Source organism: Monodon monoceros, unplaced genomic scaffold (genome assembly GCF_005190385.1).
Source record: "Monodon monoceros isolate NGI ecotype Baffin Bay Population unplaced genomic scaffold, NGI_Narwhal_1 Super_Scaffold_19, whole genome shotgun sequence".
NCBI classification, from domain to species: domain Eukaryota; kingdom Metazoa; phylum Chordata; class Mammalia; order Artiodactyla; family Monodontidae; genus Monodon; species Monodon monoceros.
In genome coordinates this window covers 7,092,022-7,109,790 of record NW_021703775.1, presented here as the reverse complement: position 1 = coordinate 7,109,790, position 17,769 = coordinate 7,092,022, and the positions used below count along the sequence as shown (strand labels likewise).

The 17,769-nt window shown below is 43.3% G+C and overlaps 2 protein-coding genes across 2 annotated transcripts in view; one reads left to right on the top strand and one right to left on the bottom strand.

Annotated features, from left to right (window-relative positions):
• The first annotated feature begins 1,276 nt into the window (after positions 1-1,276).
• EIF5B (eukaryotic translation initiation factor 5B) overlaps positions 1,277-17,769 on the top strand; it is a 136,656-nt gene continuing 120,163 nt past the window's right edge. The window contains exon 1 of the mRNA XM_029232762.1: positions 1,277-1,317. Coding sequence (XP_029088595.1) covers positions 1,279-1,317 — 39 coding nt within the window. The 5' untranslated portion in view covers positions 1,277-1,278. The remainder of the gene's footprint in view (positions 1,318-17,769) is intronic.
• Positions 5,070-8,682, bottom strand: LYG1 (lysozyme g1). The gene is given in 5 exon segments (XM_029231820.1): positions 5,070-5,442; positions 5,611-5,805; positions 7,315-7,445; positions 8,376-8,480; positions 8,664-8,682. Coding segments are annotated over 5 exon segments (558 nt in total). The 3' UTR covers positions 5,070-5,334.

The following is a 17,769-nucleotide window of genomic DNA, read 5'->3' as shown; positions in this document are numbered from 1 at the left end:
AGGGATAGGTAAGAAGTGGATTTATTTAAAGAGATACACATTCCATAGACAATGCGGTCTGTCTCAAAAGGCGAGAATGGCCCCGAAATATGGGGTGGTTAGTTTTTATGGGCTGGGTAACTTCATAGGCTAATGAGTGGGAGGGTTATTCCAACTATTTGAAGGAAGGGGTGGGGATTTCCAGGAATTGGGCCACCGCCCACTTTGTGACCTTTTATGGTCGGGCCTTGGAACTGTCATGGCACCTGTGGGTGTGTCATTTAGCTAATGTATCAATATTGCAATGAGTGTATAATGAGGCTCAAGGTCTACTGGAAGTCAAATCTTCCGCCATCTTGGACCTAGATGGTTCTAACCAGTTTATGTCATATCCTCAAAGGCTATGCCAATAGCTTTATTGCTTTGCCAGGCAAAGGGGGACAGAACCGGCTATTGCCCTTGAAACTGTGTGTCCCAACCCAGGAGGGTTGGTGAGGAGTTTTATAGCAATGGTTCAAGGGCAGGATTGCTGTTAAGGATCAGGGTGTATGCAGGGCCTGTATTCCTTTAATCTGGTCTCAGGTGAGCTTCTGTGGTTGAGTTTCTCCTGTTGAGCTTCTGTGGTTTCTTTAATCTGGCCTCAGTTGGTCTCCTGATCTTCTCTGAAGAATGCTTCATCAAGTAGTTAGCATTTTCCATTTTTGGGGGGTTTTAGTTATGCAGAAGGGCTCAAAGATACTGTTATGCGTATCCCTTGAGACAGAACCAGGACCTGCCGCAAGGCTGCACTGTTGTCTCTTGGCCGCTCCTCCCTTGTCTCTGCATCCCTTCCCTTCCCTGATTAGCAGCTGTTTGAAAGGGTTCTGTGCCCAGGAGCCCCACAGAGTCCTGCTTGGCTTCATGACTTGTTCAAGGGCAAGCACTGCAGCCAGGCTTAGATCACAAAATGACTTGGGCCAGAATGGTTTCTCTTATGTCAAAAAAAGAAAAGTGAAATCTGGTTCTTTTCCTCCGGGGACCCCCTACCCTATCCGAATACAGAAGCTGCGTGAGGCTGCCCTGGTGATTGCAGGACTTTATTTACCCAACTGGTTCACACGTGGACTCATAACCAGTGCCTCCCAGTCCATTGCCATTGTGCCAGGGAAATGGAAATCTCCAAAGGTATATTCCTGAGGTCTTCTCAGTCATATTGTCCTTAGTGAGGATCCCTTCACTGGATTCAGCCTTGAGAGTGGGTCTTGGAAGACAGACGGTGGGGAGACAAGAAGGAAGCAGCCCAGGAGTTCAAGGACACTGATGGTCATGAGCAGGTTCCACAAGCCCCTAACACAGAAGGTAAGCACTTTACACAATGACCTGATGTCCGCCCTGCATCTGTACCTGTGCACATGTGTGGCTGGCTGCTATTCCCAACTAAATTTTATGATTTAACAGTTCCTGAGGGCAGAGGCTCTGATATAGTGCTTCATATATGGTGAGACAGTCATTTCCAAAACAAATTTTTGCTTGAAATAATGATAGTTGTTCTAGAATGACACCCTGTAAAGTGTTGATAGAATGGGATGTCAATTACTTTTATAGCATACAACCCCTAGAATTAAATAATTTGTCAGTATAGTGGTCAGTGTCCTTGAGGGCAGCTCCAACTGAGGAATCAGTCTCCGGTGGCCTGACTCTATTAGTCTTAATTAAGTGCCCCAAAGAATGGGAGAGCTTAGCTGAGTTGGGGGAAATTGGACGAAGGAGATTGTGGTTCAGGGAAGGAGAGGAAGAGGTAAACTTAGATGTCAGATAGACCTAGGGTTAAGATAATGCTGCAAAGTTTAAAAGTGACTCTCCTGAAACTGAAACTGCACAACTCAGATTGGAACTCAAACCCACTGTCTTTTTTTTCTTTTCTTTTCTTTTTAGGTGTATAGGTGGTGCTTTTATTGTTATTATTATATTTTAATAGATCTTTATTGGAGTATAATTGCTTCACAATACTGTGTTAGTTTCTGTTGTACCACAAAGTGAATCAGCCATATGCATACATATATCCTCACATCCCCTCCCTCTTGAGCCTCGCTCCCACCCTCCCCATCCCACCCCTCTAGGTCATCACAAAGCACTGAGCTGATCTCCCTGTGCTATGCAGCTGCTTCCCACTAGCTAACTATTTTACATTCAGTAGTGTATATATGTCCATGCTACTCTCATTTCGCCCCAGCTTCCCCCCACCCCTGTGTCCTCAAGTCCATTCTCTATGTCTACATCTTTATTCCTGCCCTGACACTAGGTTCATCAGAACCTTTTTTTTTTTTTTTTTAGATTCCATATATATGTGTTAGCATACGGTATTTGTTTTTCTCTTTCTGACTTACTTCACTCTGTATAACAGTCTCTAGGTCCATCCACCTCGCTACAAATAACTCAATTTCATTTCTTTTTATGGCTGAGTAATATTCCATTGTATATATGTGCCACATCTTCTTTATCCATTCATCTGTCAATGGTCATTTAGGTTGCTTCCATGTCCTGGCTATTGTAAACAGTGCTGCAAAGAACATTGTGGTACATGTCTCTTTTTGAATTATGGTTTTCTCAGAGTATATGCCCAGTAGTGGGATTGCTGGGTCATATGGTAGTTCTAATTTTCGTTTTTTAAGGAACCTCCATACTGTTCTCCATACTGGTTATATCAATTTACATTCCCACCAACAGTGCAGGAGGGTTCCCTTTTCACCACACCCTTTCCAGCATTTATTGTTTCTAGATTTTTTGATAATGGCCATTCTGACCAGTGTAAGGTGATACCTCATTGTAGTCTTGATTTGCATTTCTCTTATAATTAGTGATGTTGAACATCTTTTCATGTGCCTCTTGGCCATCTGTATATCTTATTTATTGAAATGTCTATTTAGGTTTTCCACCCATTTTTTAATTGAATTGTTTGGTTTTTTGATACTGAGCTGCATGAGCTGTTTGTATATTTTGGAGATTAAACCTTTGTCTGTTGTTTCATTTGCAAATATTTTCTCCCATTCCGAGGGTTGTCTTTTCATCTTGTTTATGGTTTCTTTTGCTGTGCAAAAGCTCTGAGGTTTATTTAGGTCCCACTTGTTTATTTTTGTTTTCATTTCCATTATTCTAGGAGGTGGGTCAAAAAAGATCTTGCTGTGGTTTATGTCAAAGAGTGTTTTTCCTATGTTTTCCTCTAAGAGTTTTATAGTGTCTGGTCTTACATTTAGGTCTTTAATCCATTTGGTGTTTATTTTTGTGTATGGTGTTAGGGAGTGTTCTAATTTCAATCTTTTACATGTAGCTGTCCAGTTTTCCCAGCACCACTTATTGAAGAGGCTGTCTTTTCTCCATTGTATGTTCTTGCCTCCTTTGTCGTAAATTAGGTGACCATATGTGCGTGGGTTTATCTCTGGGCTTTCTATCCTGTACCATTGATCTACATTACTGTTTTTGTGTCAGTTCCATACTTTCTTGATTACTGTAGCTTTGTAGTATAGTTTGAAGTCAGGGAGCCCGATTCCTCCAGTTCCGTTTTTCTTTCTCAAAATTGCTTTGGCTATTTGGGGTCTTTTGTGTTTCCATACAAATTGTAAAATTTTTTTTTACAATTCCGTGAAGAATGCCATTGGTAGTTTGATAGGGATTGCATTGAATCTGTAGATTGCTTTGGGTAGTATAGTCATTTTCATGGTATTAATTTTTCCAGTCCAAGGACATGGTATATTTCTCCATCTGTTTATGTCATCTTTGATTTCTTTCATCAGTGTCTTATAGTTTTCTGAGTACAAGTCTTTCAGCTCTTTAGGTAGGTTTATTCTCAGATATTTTATTCTTTTTGCTGTGATGGTAAACGGGATTGTCTCCTTAATTTCTCTTTCAGATTTTTCGTCGTTAGTGTATAGGAATGCCAGAGATATCTGTGCATTAATTTTGTATCCTGCAACCTTATCAAATTCATTGATTAGTTCTAGTAGTTTTCTGGTGGCATCTTTAGCATTTTCTATGTATAGTATCATGTCATCTGCAAACAGTGACAGTTTTATTTCTTCTTTTCCAACTTGTATTACTTTTATTTCTTTTTCTTCTCTGATTGCTGTCTAGGACTTCCAAAACTATGTTGAATAAGAGTAGTGAGAGTGGACATCCTTGTCTTTTTCCTGATCTTAGTGGGAATGCTTTCAGTTTTTCACCATCCCACTGTCTTAGAGATCACACACCTGGTCTCAGGACTTAATGAAGCTCAGGTTCTTTATGTCTCATCGCAGAAAGAATTCAGTGAGAGGCAAAGTGATAGGTTATAATTAGATTTATTTAGAGAGGTACACATTCCATAGACAGAATGTGGTCCGTCTCAAAAGGTGAAAGTGGCCACAGGACATGGGATCATCTCAGAAAGTGAGAGCAGCCCTGGGAGAAACACACTCCACGGAGTGTGGACCATCTCAGAAGACGAGAGACCCCAGAATATGGTGTGGTTAGTTTTTATGGGCTGGGTAATTTCATAGGCTAATGAGTGAGAAGATTATTCCAATTATTTTGGAGAAAAGGCAGAGATTTCCAGGAATTGGGCCACTGCCCACTTTTTGGCCTTTTATGGCTGGCCTCAGAACAGTCGTGGCACCCCTGGGTATGTCATTTAGCTAATGTATTACAATGAACGTATAATGAGGCTCAAAGTCTGCTGGAAGTCGAACCTTCTGCCATCTTGGACCTAGTTGGTTCTAACCAGTTTTTGTCGGGTCCTCAGTGGCTATGTCATTTTTATAAAGGTTGTGCCCTTCCCTCCTTTTGCAAAACTATTCCCCCCAGCAGATGGGACTGGCTACCCTCTTACCCTTTTTCTCATCAAAAGTTTTCAATTAAAATTTGAAACTATGATTTTTATCAAAGAAATCAGTGATAGAGTTGCCACCTAAAATAACCATATGCCCAGTTATATTTGAATTTCAAATAGACAACACATAATATTTTAGTATAAATGTGTTCTAAATATTGCATGGGACTTACACTAAAAAAAAATCATTTTTTATCTGGAATTCAAATTTAACTGGGATTCCGATATTTTTATTTGCTAAGTCTGACAATGCAAGCCAATGAGACACAGGATTCATTTCACAGAAGTCCACATTACAGCTCACATCCGTGGAAATACCTTTAAAGAGACACAGCCTTTTATTTGCACACACCAGACCACAAAATGCAGATAATAATTCTTTAATGTGATTCATGTTATTTTGATGACATTTGGGTCAAACTCAGATTCAGAATTTCTGGCCTCATTGGCTACTTTTATCTGTGTAACAGCTGAAGCTGCCTGCACGATAATGATCTTGGGTCTGAGCTGAAGCGTTAGAAGCCCTGTCTTTTGAAGTATTTGGCTCGTGCAAGGACGCCATTGCAGAATTCACAGCTCAGGTCCTGGCTGCTTCGGGTGTAGTCACAGAGTCCACCTGGAATTTGTGAGATGAGTTAATGCCAAGCCCACAGCCCCTCGCTGTGGCAGGGTGCTCAGCAGTTAACTCAGATTCTCTTTCCTAGTTGCTTTTTAGGAGGCAACTGAGGTTTGGGAGAATCTGGTGCAATGAATTACGTTTGTACCTATTAACTCCATGCTGGGAAACCAACCCGTGGGTTATACAAAGCTCTCAGGTGCTGGTCAGGGGTCCAGGTTGGAAACCTCCTCTGGATTTCTTTGATTCTAACAGTCAGGACCTCAGTCATCTGGGAAACCTGGGCCTTGCTGATCCAGGAGGTGGGGCATGAAGGCCAGGGTCCTGCGAGGAGAGAGGCAGAGGTTGATGCAGCTTCCTGGGATCAGGGCTACTTTTTCATTTCCCTTTTTCTCTCCTCCCCTTTGGCAGAACCATCGCCACCTTCAATCTCCCCGAGGATAAATAGTAAAGCTACAAGTTTAGGCAAAGGAAGGGACAAGCGGACATTTCACAGCTGTTTTCAGGGTAATGGTAAGAGGCAGATTTGGAAACCAGAGGTGACAGATGTAGTGTAGGGACCAGTCTGATGCCCTCTTTCAGTGCTGTAAGCATAAACCTTCTAAACAGGTCAGAAAGGGGTTTTTCTATCTGGACTTGTAACTCTCCTTTCAGATAATCTGAATGTCTAAAGGTAACTTTTCTACACTTTCTTGTACACCATGTGGGTTTCACCATAGGTAGGAGAAATGTCTGACTCTGGGGAGTTCTTTCTTCATCTTCAAAGGAGATGGACTCATCCTTTACAAAGGAAGCAGAACAGGGCAGGAGAAACGATGCCTGCCCTGACATCACCAATGACGTCCTCGGTCCCAGTACTGCATTTTCCAGCTGCTGGGTGACTTTGCGGCAATGACTTTGTCCTCGCAAATCCACTTCCTCACTTGTAAAGGGCAGATGACTTGCCTCCCCCACCGACTTCATCTCATCAGTTTATTGGATGGGTCCCCACATCAAAATAAGATAAAGTATTTGAAAGTACTTTTAAATTGTCAAGCGTCATGTACTTTGGGAAGCCAATTTAAAGATCATTGAGGAGTACGTTTTCCTAAAAGCTTGAAGTATGAGTGCAATACTTATAGGTTTCTCAACATTGACAACAATGTGAAATGCATAGGAAGAAACATGTCCTCGTTACGTCCCTTGCATCGCCAATTCAACCAGCACAGAGTTAATTCGGCAGTGGGGTTAACGAATGACCCATTCCCTGGAAGTTTCTATCAGGCAGCAAGTGATACCAGGCAGAATTAGTGCAAAACTGAAATTGATCTTCATAACTAAGAATTGTGTAGAAATAAGACAAGGGAAAGGGAATTCAGTATTTGTTGAGAATCTACCAGATACCAAGTGCTTCTTCACATTATTTCATTGAATCTTCATAACAATTCTCTGAGATGGCATTTTATAGATGAGGAAACTGAGACCTAGGGAGAGTAAATGACTTATCCAAGGTCAAATGGTTACAAAATAACAGAGCAAGGATTCTATCTGTGATCTCTCTCCTGCACCATCACCTTATTGGAAATCCAGAATAGGATTTGGTTGCTGACAGCCTGGAAACACAGCATAATTTACTTTGAAAGGAAATTGTGGCTCTAAACGAAGCAGGAATGTTGCTTGTCACATCTCCCAGGCGGAGCTGTGGTTCTCACAACTCCAGGGAGCATCTTTTACTCCGTATTCTATGGAGCAGTGCTCCAGGGGTGCCATCAGCAATAACAAATGTGAAGGAGTCCCTTGGGGTTGTGACAAGCCACACGTCATGATTGATGGCAGGTTACCTGCACCACCCTGGCTCCATCGCCCATACTGTCCACATTGACCAGGACGTTGCCACCACGAGACTCCTGGACAAGACACCAGCGATCACAGCAGGGTCCATGCAGCACTTTAGGCCAACTGTACACATGATGGGTTGATATCACAGGAGGTATGGCATGTCTCTTTCAGCCAGCCTTTCAGAAGCACGAACTCTTAAAGCAAACACAGAAGGAAGGAGGCAGCTTGGTGTGACTCGTGCTGAGACAGGAGTTCAGGAAGAGAGAGAAAATACACTCCAGGGACCTGGTCAGTGGTCTAGGACTGAGAAGCCCAAGTTTTGGTCTGAAATCCCTTGTGGCCATCCCTAGACCTGAGATTATGATTCTCCTCCTTTGAGCTTGCGTCCATATCCCCTGAGGAGTGTCCTCTGTGCTCCCCAGCTGGGCTCTCAGGGGCTGCTCTGGCCCACCCTGGAAAATTCCATGGGCACAGACACCATCAGCCCCATCCTAAACATCCCAGAGTGACCCAATAAAATGTACCTGTCCATCAGCTACCATGTGACAGAATATGAGAGAAAAGTTCTCCCAACTCTTCAAGGAGTCCTTGGAGAGTTTCCCTGGCAGGTTTCCTCATGCCTGCCCACCTTTCTGCCCTAAAGTGACACCCAGAATCATGTGAGCTTAAACTTTTACGAAATAACGAGAAATGGCAAAATGAAGACCAGTACTAATTTACCTGGCTAGCCCACTTTCCTGGTTTCACAAGCACTCTCGTCCACCTTACATCAAACAAAGCTGTCAACACTGTAAAGTAAGTGCTATTCTCACCCTTCCAGTGGATGCTCAGGAGACCTGAGTGACTTGTTGAAGCCCCAGAGCTAACACTCAGACAAGCTCTGTGGACCCCACGTCCCGTGCTCTCTCCATCACTCCGCTGCGTGGGGCTGTGGGAAGTAGTGGGAACCTAAAGGATATGCTGAGAGGATCAAAACTGTGGGGAAGGACAGGGAGGCTTGGGGTGGCATCTCAAGGGAAGGGACAAAACCCGGTGGAAACCACGCTTGCCAAAAGGAGTCACCTTCTGACAGAAAGAGCACGAAGAGGAGGGGGGCAAGGTGGACAGTGAGATGATCAATACCACAGTATTTCAGTCCTCGACGCCTTCCAGTCCCGCAAGATGCCCCAGGGGCGTAGAGGGTCTGGAGGTCTCCATAGCATCCCCAACTGCTGCTTTCAGATGAGTCTACAAATGGAGAAAATGTCAGCCTAAGACACTGAACTAGTAGTTCTGATCCTGCTTCTATCCATTATGAAGCGATGTTAATGAAAATAACTGTACTAAAATCAATGACAACAGGAACTCAATTTGCCATGGAAACACTTTTGAAATTTTCAGTATGGCAACTAAGTGATCACAGATACTAACTTCTTACCTCCTCTTCCATGGACTCGAGAACAATTGGAGCAGTTATACTACTTGCAAAGCTCTGGGGCCGAACAGTGCTGTTGCGTGGGTGTCTTAGAATCAAAGCAGAGATTCTGTGTTCCCTGGAAATTAGTCTTCATCTTGTGTCTTAGGTGAACTCGGCACTTCTCCCTCAAATACTCCTAACTCATTGGTCTGGTGAGATACTTGTGTTTGCTCTGGAGAAACATGTAGTATGAAGCCTGGTCCTCCCTGGGATCTCAACCCAGACCCAAAGTAAAGGCACAGCTGGTAAACTGGGACTTGGAGTTGGCTTCCCCTGCTCTTGTGTGCACTTCTAGGTGGGAGCCTAAGACAACAAAGGCGGGAGGATATGTTGTGAGGTCCAGGACCAGATCTCTATGCCGGGGCTCCCTTTTTCCCCTTCTTCCCTTTCTCTCTTTGCCCTTCCATCTCTCTCCTTAACTTTCACTGTCATTCTAGTCACTGAAGGGGAGGGCATTCTCTAGAATTTATAATTCACACCACAAGGAGGGCACATGAGCCAGCAACAAGTTACCTACAGGGGGCAGGAAGCTGCCCCTTGACAGAATCATCTCACTATTACCAGCCTGTAAGGACTTCTCATTAGATTACTCTTTTTGATTAATTTAATCTTTGACTAAATTAGATTATATAATCAAATCTTAGTAATATGCAGATCTTTGGAAATATATCTGTTGCACATCATCTGTGTACTGTAGGTTTGTGTAAATGCATTTTAAAGTTCTGTTTTCTTACTAAGAGCTTCATGGGATTGACATCTGAAAATGCTGGTATTTTGGAGTAAATACTTCTATTTTAAAATCTTGTGATGAGTAATCTAAGAGAAATGAGGAAATGAAATGACTTGGTCTTTTATGAGTGTACTAAAAATTAAATGAGCCAACAGTTCCTTGTTTATTTTTTAATCAGTGCACTTTTATCTTTATAATTGGTGACAAATACCCTTAATAGTAGTTGGTTGTGTCACTCATTACTCCTTGCCCTGTAGTCTCTCCCTAATCACATTATATGCTCCCCAAAGTTTCTTTTTCTTTTCTCTCGTAACAGTCTTTATGTTAAAGTCCATTTTGTCTGATATGAGTATTGCTACTCCAGATTTCTTTTGATTTCCATTTGCATGGAATACCTTTTTCCATCCCCTCACTTTCAGTCTGAATGTGTCCCTAGATCTGAAGTGGGTCTCTTGTAGATAGCAAATATATGGGTCTTGTTTTTGTACCCACTCACCCAGTCTATGTCTTTTGGTTGGAGCATTTAATCCATTTATGTTTAAGGTAATTATTGATAATGTATGTTCTTATTGCCATTTTGTTAGTTGTTTTGGATTTGTTTTTGGAGGTCCTTTTTCTTCCCTTCCTCTTTTGTTCTCTTGTGGTTTGTTGACTAACTTTAGTGTTGTGTTTGGATTCCTTTTGTGTGTGTGTGTGGTATCTATTATAGATTTTTGGTTTGCAGTTACCATGAGGATTTGATATCGCAGTCTGTATGTGAGGAAGGTTGTGTTAAGTTGCGGGTCTTAATTTCAGGTGCATTTCCGGTATCCTGCGTTTGTGCTCTCCTCTCCTCACGATTGCTGATTTTGATATTAAATCTGTGTGCAGGTGATTTCCTACCTTTACTGTATGTTCACCTTTACCAGTGAGCTTTTCCTTTTGTAATTTTTTGGTTTCTAGTTGTGGCCTTTTCTTTTCCACCTAGAGAAGTTCCTTTAGCCTTTGTTGCAAAGCTGGTCTGGTGGTGCTGAATTCTGTTAGCTTTTGCTTGTCTGTAAAGCTTTGGATTTCTCTGTTGAATCTAAATGAGAGCCTTGCTGGGTAGAGTAGTCTTGGTTGTAGGTTCTTCCCTTTGATCACTTTAAATATATCATGCCTCTCCCTTCTGGCCTGCAGAGTTTCTGCTGAGAAATCAGCTGAAAACCTTATGGGAGTTCCCTTGTACATTATTTGTTGCTTTTCCTTTGTTGCTTTTAATATTTTTACCTTGTCTTTAATTTTTGTCAGTTTGATTACTATGTGTCCTGGCATGTTCCTCCTTGGGCTTATCTTGCCTGGGACTCTCTGCACTTCCTGGACCTGGGTGACTATTTCCTTTTCCATGTTAGGGAAGTTTTCAGCTATTATCTCTTTGAATATTTTCTCAGGTCCTTTCTCTCTCCTCCTTCTGGGACCCCTATAATGTGAATGTTGGTGCATTAGATGTTGTCCCAGAGATCTCTTAGACTGTCCTCATTTCTTTTCATTCTTTTTTCTTTATTCTATTCCACCACAGTGAAATCCACCATTCTGTCTTCCAGCTCACTTATCTGTTCTTCTGCCTCAGTTATTCTGCTACTGATTCCTTCTAGTGTATTTTTCATTTCAGTTATTGTATTGTTCATCTCTGTTGTTTGTTCTTTAGTTCTTCTAGGTCTTTGTTAAACATTTCTTGTATCTTCTTGATCTGTGCCTCCATTCTTTTCCCAAGATTGTGGATCATCTTTATTACCACTACTGTGAATTCTTTTTCAGGTAGATTGCCTATCTCCACTTCCCTTCGTTGTTCTTCTGGAGTGTTATCTTGTTCCTTCATCTGGAACATATTCCTCTACCATCTCATTTTGCCTAACTTTCTGTGATTGCAGTTTCCTCCACAGGCTGCAGGGTTGCAGCTTTTCTTGCTTCTTCTGTCTGCCCCCTGGTGGATGAGGCTGTCTAAGAGGCTTGTGCAGGCTTCCTGGTGGGAGAGACTGGTACTTGCCCACTGGTGGGTGGAGCTTGGTCTTGTCTCTCTGGCGGGCAGGGATGTGTCAGGGGGTGTGGTTTATTGGACAGCTGTGTGTTCAGGAAGACTTTAAGCAGTCTGTCTGCTGTTGGGTGGGCCTGTGTTCCCACCCTGTTGGTTGTTTGGCCTGAAGCATCCCAGCACTGGAGCCTACCGGCTGTAGAGTGGGGCCAGGTGTTGGTGAGAAAATGGCAGCCTCCAAGAGGGCTCACACAATGAGTACTCCGCAGAACTGCTACTGCCAGTGTCCTTGTCCCTGCAGTGAGCCAGAGCTGTGCCCCCAACCTCCACAGGAGACCCTCCAATACTAGTAAGTAAGTCTGGTCCAGTCTCTTATGAGGTCACTGCTTTTTATCCTGGGTCCTGGTGTGCACAAGACCATGTGTGCACGCTCCAAGAGTGGAGTTTCTGTTTCCCCCAGTCTTGTGGAATTCCTGTGATCAAACCCTGTTGGCCTTCAAAGCCAGATTCACTGGGGGGCTCCTCCTCCCATTGCCAGACCCCAAGCTGGAGAGCCTCATGTGGGGCTCAGAACTTTCACTCCTGCGGGAGAACTTCTGTGGTATAATTATTTTCCAGTTTATGGATCTCCCACCTGGAGTGTATGGGACTTGATTTTATCATGATTGCAACCCTCCTACTGTCTCATTGTGGCTTCTTCTTTGTCTTTGGATGTAGGGTATCTTCAGCACTTTTTTGTTGATGGTTGTCCAGCAGTTAGCTGTGATTTTGGTGTTCCCATAAGACGAGGTGAGCTCATGTCTTTCTACTCTGCCGTCTTGTCTCCTTCACTCAAAGTTCCTTATAGTCCCAAAATTCCTTGTAAAATTTAAAAAAATATTTGTTGAATGGATGGTTCAAGAAAGAAAGGAATGAATGTAAGGCTGGCCCTATCTGAGAAGTTTTCAAAATTCAGAGCCAGGAAAAAATTTGCTTCTCTTGAGGAGCCATGCTTCCTACTTTTCTTTGTCCAAAAAAAAAAAAAAATTGCCTTTTCCTCTTTGCCCCAGTTGCAAGGAACCTTAGGACCGAATATGAAATTCAAGCATGGCAACGATGTCAGCCTCAGTGGTTAGCTGAGTCCCATCTCCTTGATCCCAGTGTTGCTAGTTTTGTATTGCATTACATTAGTTTTACATTGGTAAATCACGTCAATGCTTCTGTAGAATTATATGGTCTATTAATAAATTCAATAAATACTTCTGGTGAAAGAATTTTTATAGAGGAACAGTGAGCATTTTTCAATGGTATGGATTTAAAGTCTGGCCCAAGCAATGCTGCTGTAAGTCCACCCCACATTCTGCAGAACCCCCTCCTTTTGTGAGGCACCTGGCAAGAGGCTGCTTGTCAGTGGCTGTTAGCAACTCCAGGATTTGTTGAACAGCTTGGGGGGAAAAAGAACATTTTCCACTGCAGTTTTTTTTTTTTTCCACTGCAGTTTTAAGTACCAGAAGTACCACTATGTTCCCATGCTTATCTTTCCCATCTCCAAGGTCATTTGGGAAAAATGCAACACACTCACCAGTAAAGGCAAGAAGGCCCAGAAGTAGCCACAGCACAGACATATTGATGACTTGGCACTACAGATCCTAAAATGATTTTAAGATAGAAATTAGCTCAAAGACGTGAAGATATCAATTGTTGTCATAACATTATGTAGTGTTTCTATGGAAAAGTGTGAAAAGAATGAATGTGTGTCCCCCTGTCTGAACTAAGAAAATTAATTATTTGAATCATAATGAAATAAGCCAGAGCGGGACATGTGCTCCATCCATCCTTTTAATTAGCTTAAAAATGACGAGACTCCTGCTCAGCCCACAGGGACTCAACATACTGTCGAGTTACCAAATACAGGTTCTTTCAAGAAACCAAGATACTTTGATTCTCAGCCCTGAGAAATATGGTGATCTGACTGCAGATCTTGAAAAGCCAGTTTCTGATGCATGTGCCTTATCCCAATAGCCTCTTCGTTATCAAAAGGTAATACCAAAAGTAGAATTTCTTATCAGTGCTCCTCTTACTTTGGGTTCTTTTTCCTTCAGTTAAGAGGAAAGGTTACGCTTTCCTTGGTGCCTTGCCATCTTTGCTTTGGTTAGAAGAAGGAGCTGGAAGACATTCCCCACTGCTCTAAGCCCCCAGCCTGGGAATCTCAGACCCCTTTGGTCACCTTGAGCCATGTTTCCCTTTCTCCCTCTGTAGGACTCCTAGGCAGGAACAAACCTGGGCCAGAGCCTGGGGAGACCAATAAACAGGCTATTTCCACCAGCAAAGTCAAATCCTCACGAAGTCAGGTCATGATAGGGGTCCAGGATTGAACTCATAAGGGGGTCAGCAGCAGACAAGAGATCAGACAACTGGTCACCATCAAGCACTTGCTCTCAAATACTTTCTCATCCCAGCCATTCCTCTAATCACCTTCCTCGTGTACAAAGAGCTCTGGTTCCCCCACTAGCTACCAAATGAATATACAAATGCCACCCAGGATAGCTTGCCGCTGACCCCAGGGGATGCCTGAGGAGCCAGCCACCTGCCGCCAAAGCCTCCACCTTCCACGAACCCCTTCTACTGCTGCCTGCTCCCATCATCTCCCTTGATCAGCTGAGCTTGGCTACGATTCTTTTGAGTTATTACTATCATTACAAGTGGGGTGTGTGTATAAATATGTACTCGGCACTTTCATAATGCTTTTCTCATCTCTTTTGTTTGAAGGTTAGTATTGTGGGTGGTTCCTTCCAAACACCCAGGAAGAGAATATATCAAGATGAAGAAGAGGTATTTAGGAAGTCATTTGAATTAACAAAAAGCCATGCTTTTTGTTTTTCTTCCCTACAATATTGAGATGGTCTATCTGATTTCCCTTAGTTGAGTAGAAAATGTTGTGCCCAGTCCAGAACACCAGAAAGATACAGGAACTTTGAATTTTAGCTGTGTTTACAGGAACTCTCAGATTCAATCACCTAACAGGAGTCACCCACTGAGCCCCCAGCACTGAATGAGAGAGGACACTCCGTCCCAGGAAAAAGAGCAGAGAAAGAGCCATGTAGGTACAGGAAAAGCTCACAGTTTCATGAAAGTGTGTGTATATTTACAGAGGCTTCTCACTGGCTTTATGGAAAGGACCCATCCGAGAAAAGGACTGCTTGCAACCAGATGCAAAACCCAGAGCATTTTACTCTTTGTACTGCTTTTCCAGGGGAAAAAAATTCTTCTTGGAAACACAAGTGGAAAAACTTAGCTTTTATTGCAACATGAAAGCTCGTTTCATTTTCCAAGCATGGAACTAAATGTCTGTGTTGCGTAAGCACTTGAATGAAAAGAGTCTGTGTAAATACATGTGCCAATGACTTAGGAACACAGAGTTACTTTGTTTTTTTTTTTTCAATTACATCAGGAAAGAGCAAGAAGAAGGGACAATAAGACATCAACATAGCATATGGAAGGAACCCAAACTCTGTGACCCAACTTTCCAGGTGCCAAAAAGGAGTCTATGTTCAGAAGGGAGTGTTGAGGTGTCACTGGAGTGTGTGGGGGGAGACTCCATCGGTCACCCAGGACTGATCCGGTCAAACCCCTGTGGCTCCAGACACTTGGAACCATTATCAGAACGTCAGGTCAGTCCAGCACTGTGTTCATGATGCCAACCACAGCATCCACTGCAGCATCCCTCTTCTCCCTTTCTGGAGAGCAAAACTGTGACAGACAGCGTGGGGGTGTCAAGGTGGAGGGCACGCTGGAAACTGACAACCTGAACACCACTTGGGGCCAGTTCAGGTTCCTGGGGGCCTCCACTCACCCTTCCTCCACTGAGCACTTTGTAATTCTCAAAGCAGTGTTTAGATTTGTAAGGTGTCATGGACCATTTCCTCCTCAGTTAAACAATGTTTCTGGAAAAGATGGAAACAAAGATCTTTGTTCTTTGTAATTCTCTCACAAGAGAACCCCCATCCCTTTTCCATGAATGTTCTCCCAGATTATCCCCACAAACCTTGAACCATAGGCATCCCAGGTCCTTAGGGTCCTCCGACCAGCCTGGAAAAGTTGCCGTTTTAACATCCTAAGGTGCTGGGAGATGGAGGTGGCCCTGCCCCATCGTGCCCCACCCCACTTGGTCCTGGAAGGATTGAGGACTGCTCTCTACACACACACCAGGCAGGTCTCTTCTGCTCCACGTTGTACTGTCACCTGACCCTGGTTTTATTGCTAACTCAGCTTTCTTGCTTGCTCCCTATGGACTGAAAGGCCTTTCCAGTAGCATCACATCTTAGCCATATCCCCTCATGCTCTCCCTCCTCACACACACCCTAGCATTGCCCCGCAGACTGCTGTGCACCAACAGCCCTTAAATGAAAACAACAGCAATGACAGCCACATACATAAAATGTTTCTGCCACTAGGACCACATTTTCTTGAGAAAAATCTAACTTTCTAGAGTCAGATATAAGGCTCCTTTTAAACTCACTTTTTGCAGAGTTGCATTTTCACATGGTCCATGAAAATGTATATTTACTGAATTTGGACTGTGAGCAAGGATCGCCAGCCTGGAAGGTTCGATCACTTCTCTTCACTCTCTGCAGGCACATCCTTTCCTGGTTGAGAGAAACCTGGGAAGGAGTTCCTTCTCTCCCTTCGGCCTCTGTGCCTGCTCTCCTCACTTTGCCCATCTGGGATTCCCAGAGTTGGGAACTCCAGGAAGGCTCCTCTCCCAGTGCAAAGGACTGTCCCAGGAATATCCCGTTCTGAACAAAGATCAAATCTAAGAGACCATGGTCTCTCTTCCATCCAAGACTCTTGAAGCCTGTCTAGCCTTTGACTCTGCCAAGTTTAAGCTGTCAGACTTGTTGGCCTTAGATCTTTCACAGCCTCCAGAGAAGACAGGAGTTTGTTATAGAGGTGTCACCTAAGGTGGGTGGGGTTAATGAAATAGGAGGGAGCCTGAGGGTGGGGGAGAGGTTACATCTGGAAAAACATAAACACCTCTGTCCTTTGGCTTTGAATTCACAAAAAACACATCTCACATGGCCTATAACAGTTCCCATTAAATGCACACACGTTTCTGTTCTCCCATTCTTTCTTTCGCCCGTGCTCACAAATCCAAAAGTAACTATATACTTAAATTAAAAGAAATCTAGACATGTATAAGTATTATAAATAAAAATCATTCTATCATCTACATAATCTTTTATAGCTTGTGTTTTCCTTGCAAGGTTCTTGAGTTTTTCTCTGACTCCAACTTTTCTTATTTACTTAGCAGCAGAGACACAGTCATTATCAGTTGATCACCGTATCCTGGATTTTTCATGCCAAATAGGCCTGAGCAGAGTTCCACCGCTCACCTGTTTTCAGTGTGCTCTTGTCCTTAGAGACCATCAGCCCATCACCCCTTATATAGAGTCCCTGGCCTGCTGCCTCTTTCAAAAAGTGTTGACTTCACCCTCTTACTAAGAGATTTATGACTGTCTTACTTTAGTAAGTAATCATCAATTATAGTAATTATAAGTTAATCATAACTTATAGTAATCATCAAATAATTATAAAGACTTTGAACTTATATAGGGCCTTTTATTCAAGAACGTCCTGACATTTTGCAAACATTAAGCAATATTATTTCCTGCCACACCTCAGAGGGCAGATCCTAGTTATATTCATTTTGACATTTTCTGGTCCTACACTTGTTTTTATTTGCACCGGTTTCTGGGAATGGGGCCAGGTAGGAAGGAAGGAAGGGAGGAAGGGAGGGAGGGAGGGTGGAAGGAACTGAATCTGGAGTGTTAGAAACTCTTATTCTTCATGTGTATTTCAGGCAAGCAGAGCCACACCTTAGGCTGAATGATGCTCTTTTATACACCTCTAATACCTACAGTTTGTTCCTAAATGTCTACCCCAATAGATACTTCAAGAGGGTTTATATGAAATTTCCAGGAAGGACTCCTTGCCCCAGATTGCCCAAGGGATGAGTTCCATAATTAAAAGAAGGAGCCTCCTCAACCACCACGCCCTATGCCGCAGCTCTACTGAATGGCTTGATCTCCCCCAAGCAGCCCCATCATTTGCTCTCTGCCTATGGACAGGCTCCTCCCTCTGGCAGAAATGCCCTCGGGGACATTGTGTGCCCCCCCTGAGGGACTGTGTGTCATTTGTCTTTACAACCCTAGCACCTAACACCCTGCCCAACACATATGAGATGCTCAATAAAACCCATGGAATAAATGGGTTGCGCATTGGCTGACTTGTTGCTAATTTGCCTCCTCTGCATCCCCTGCCTTCTGCTGGGTCCCCTGCCCTGCCACACCTGGCATGTGTG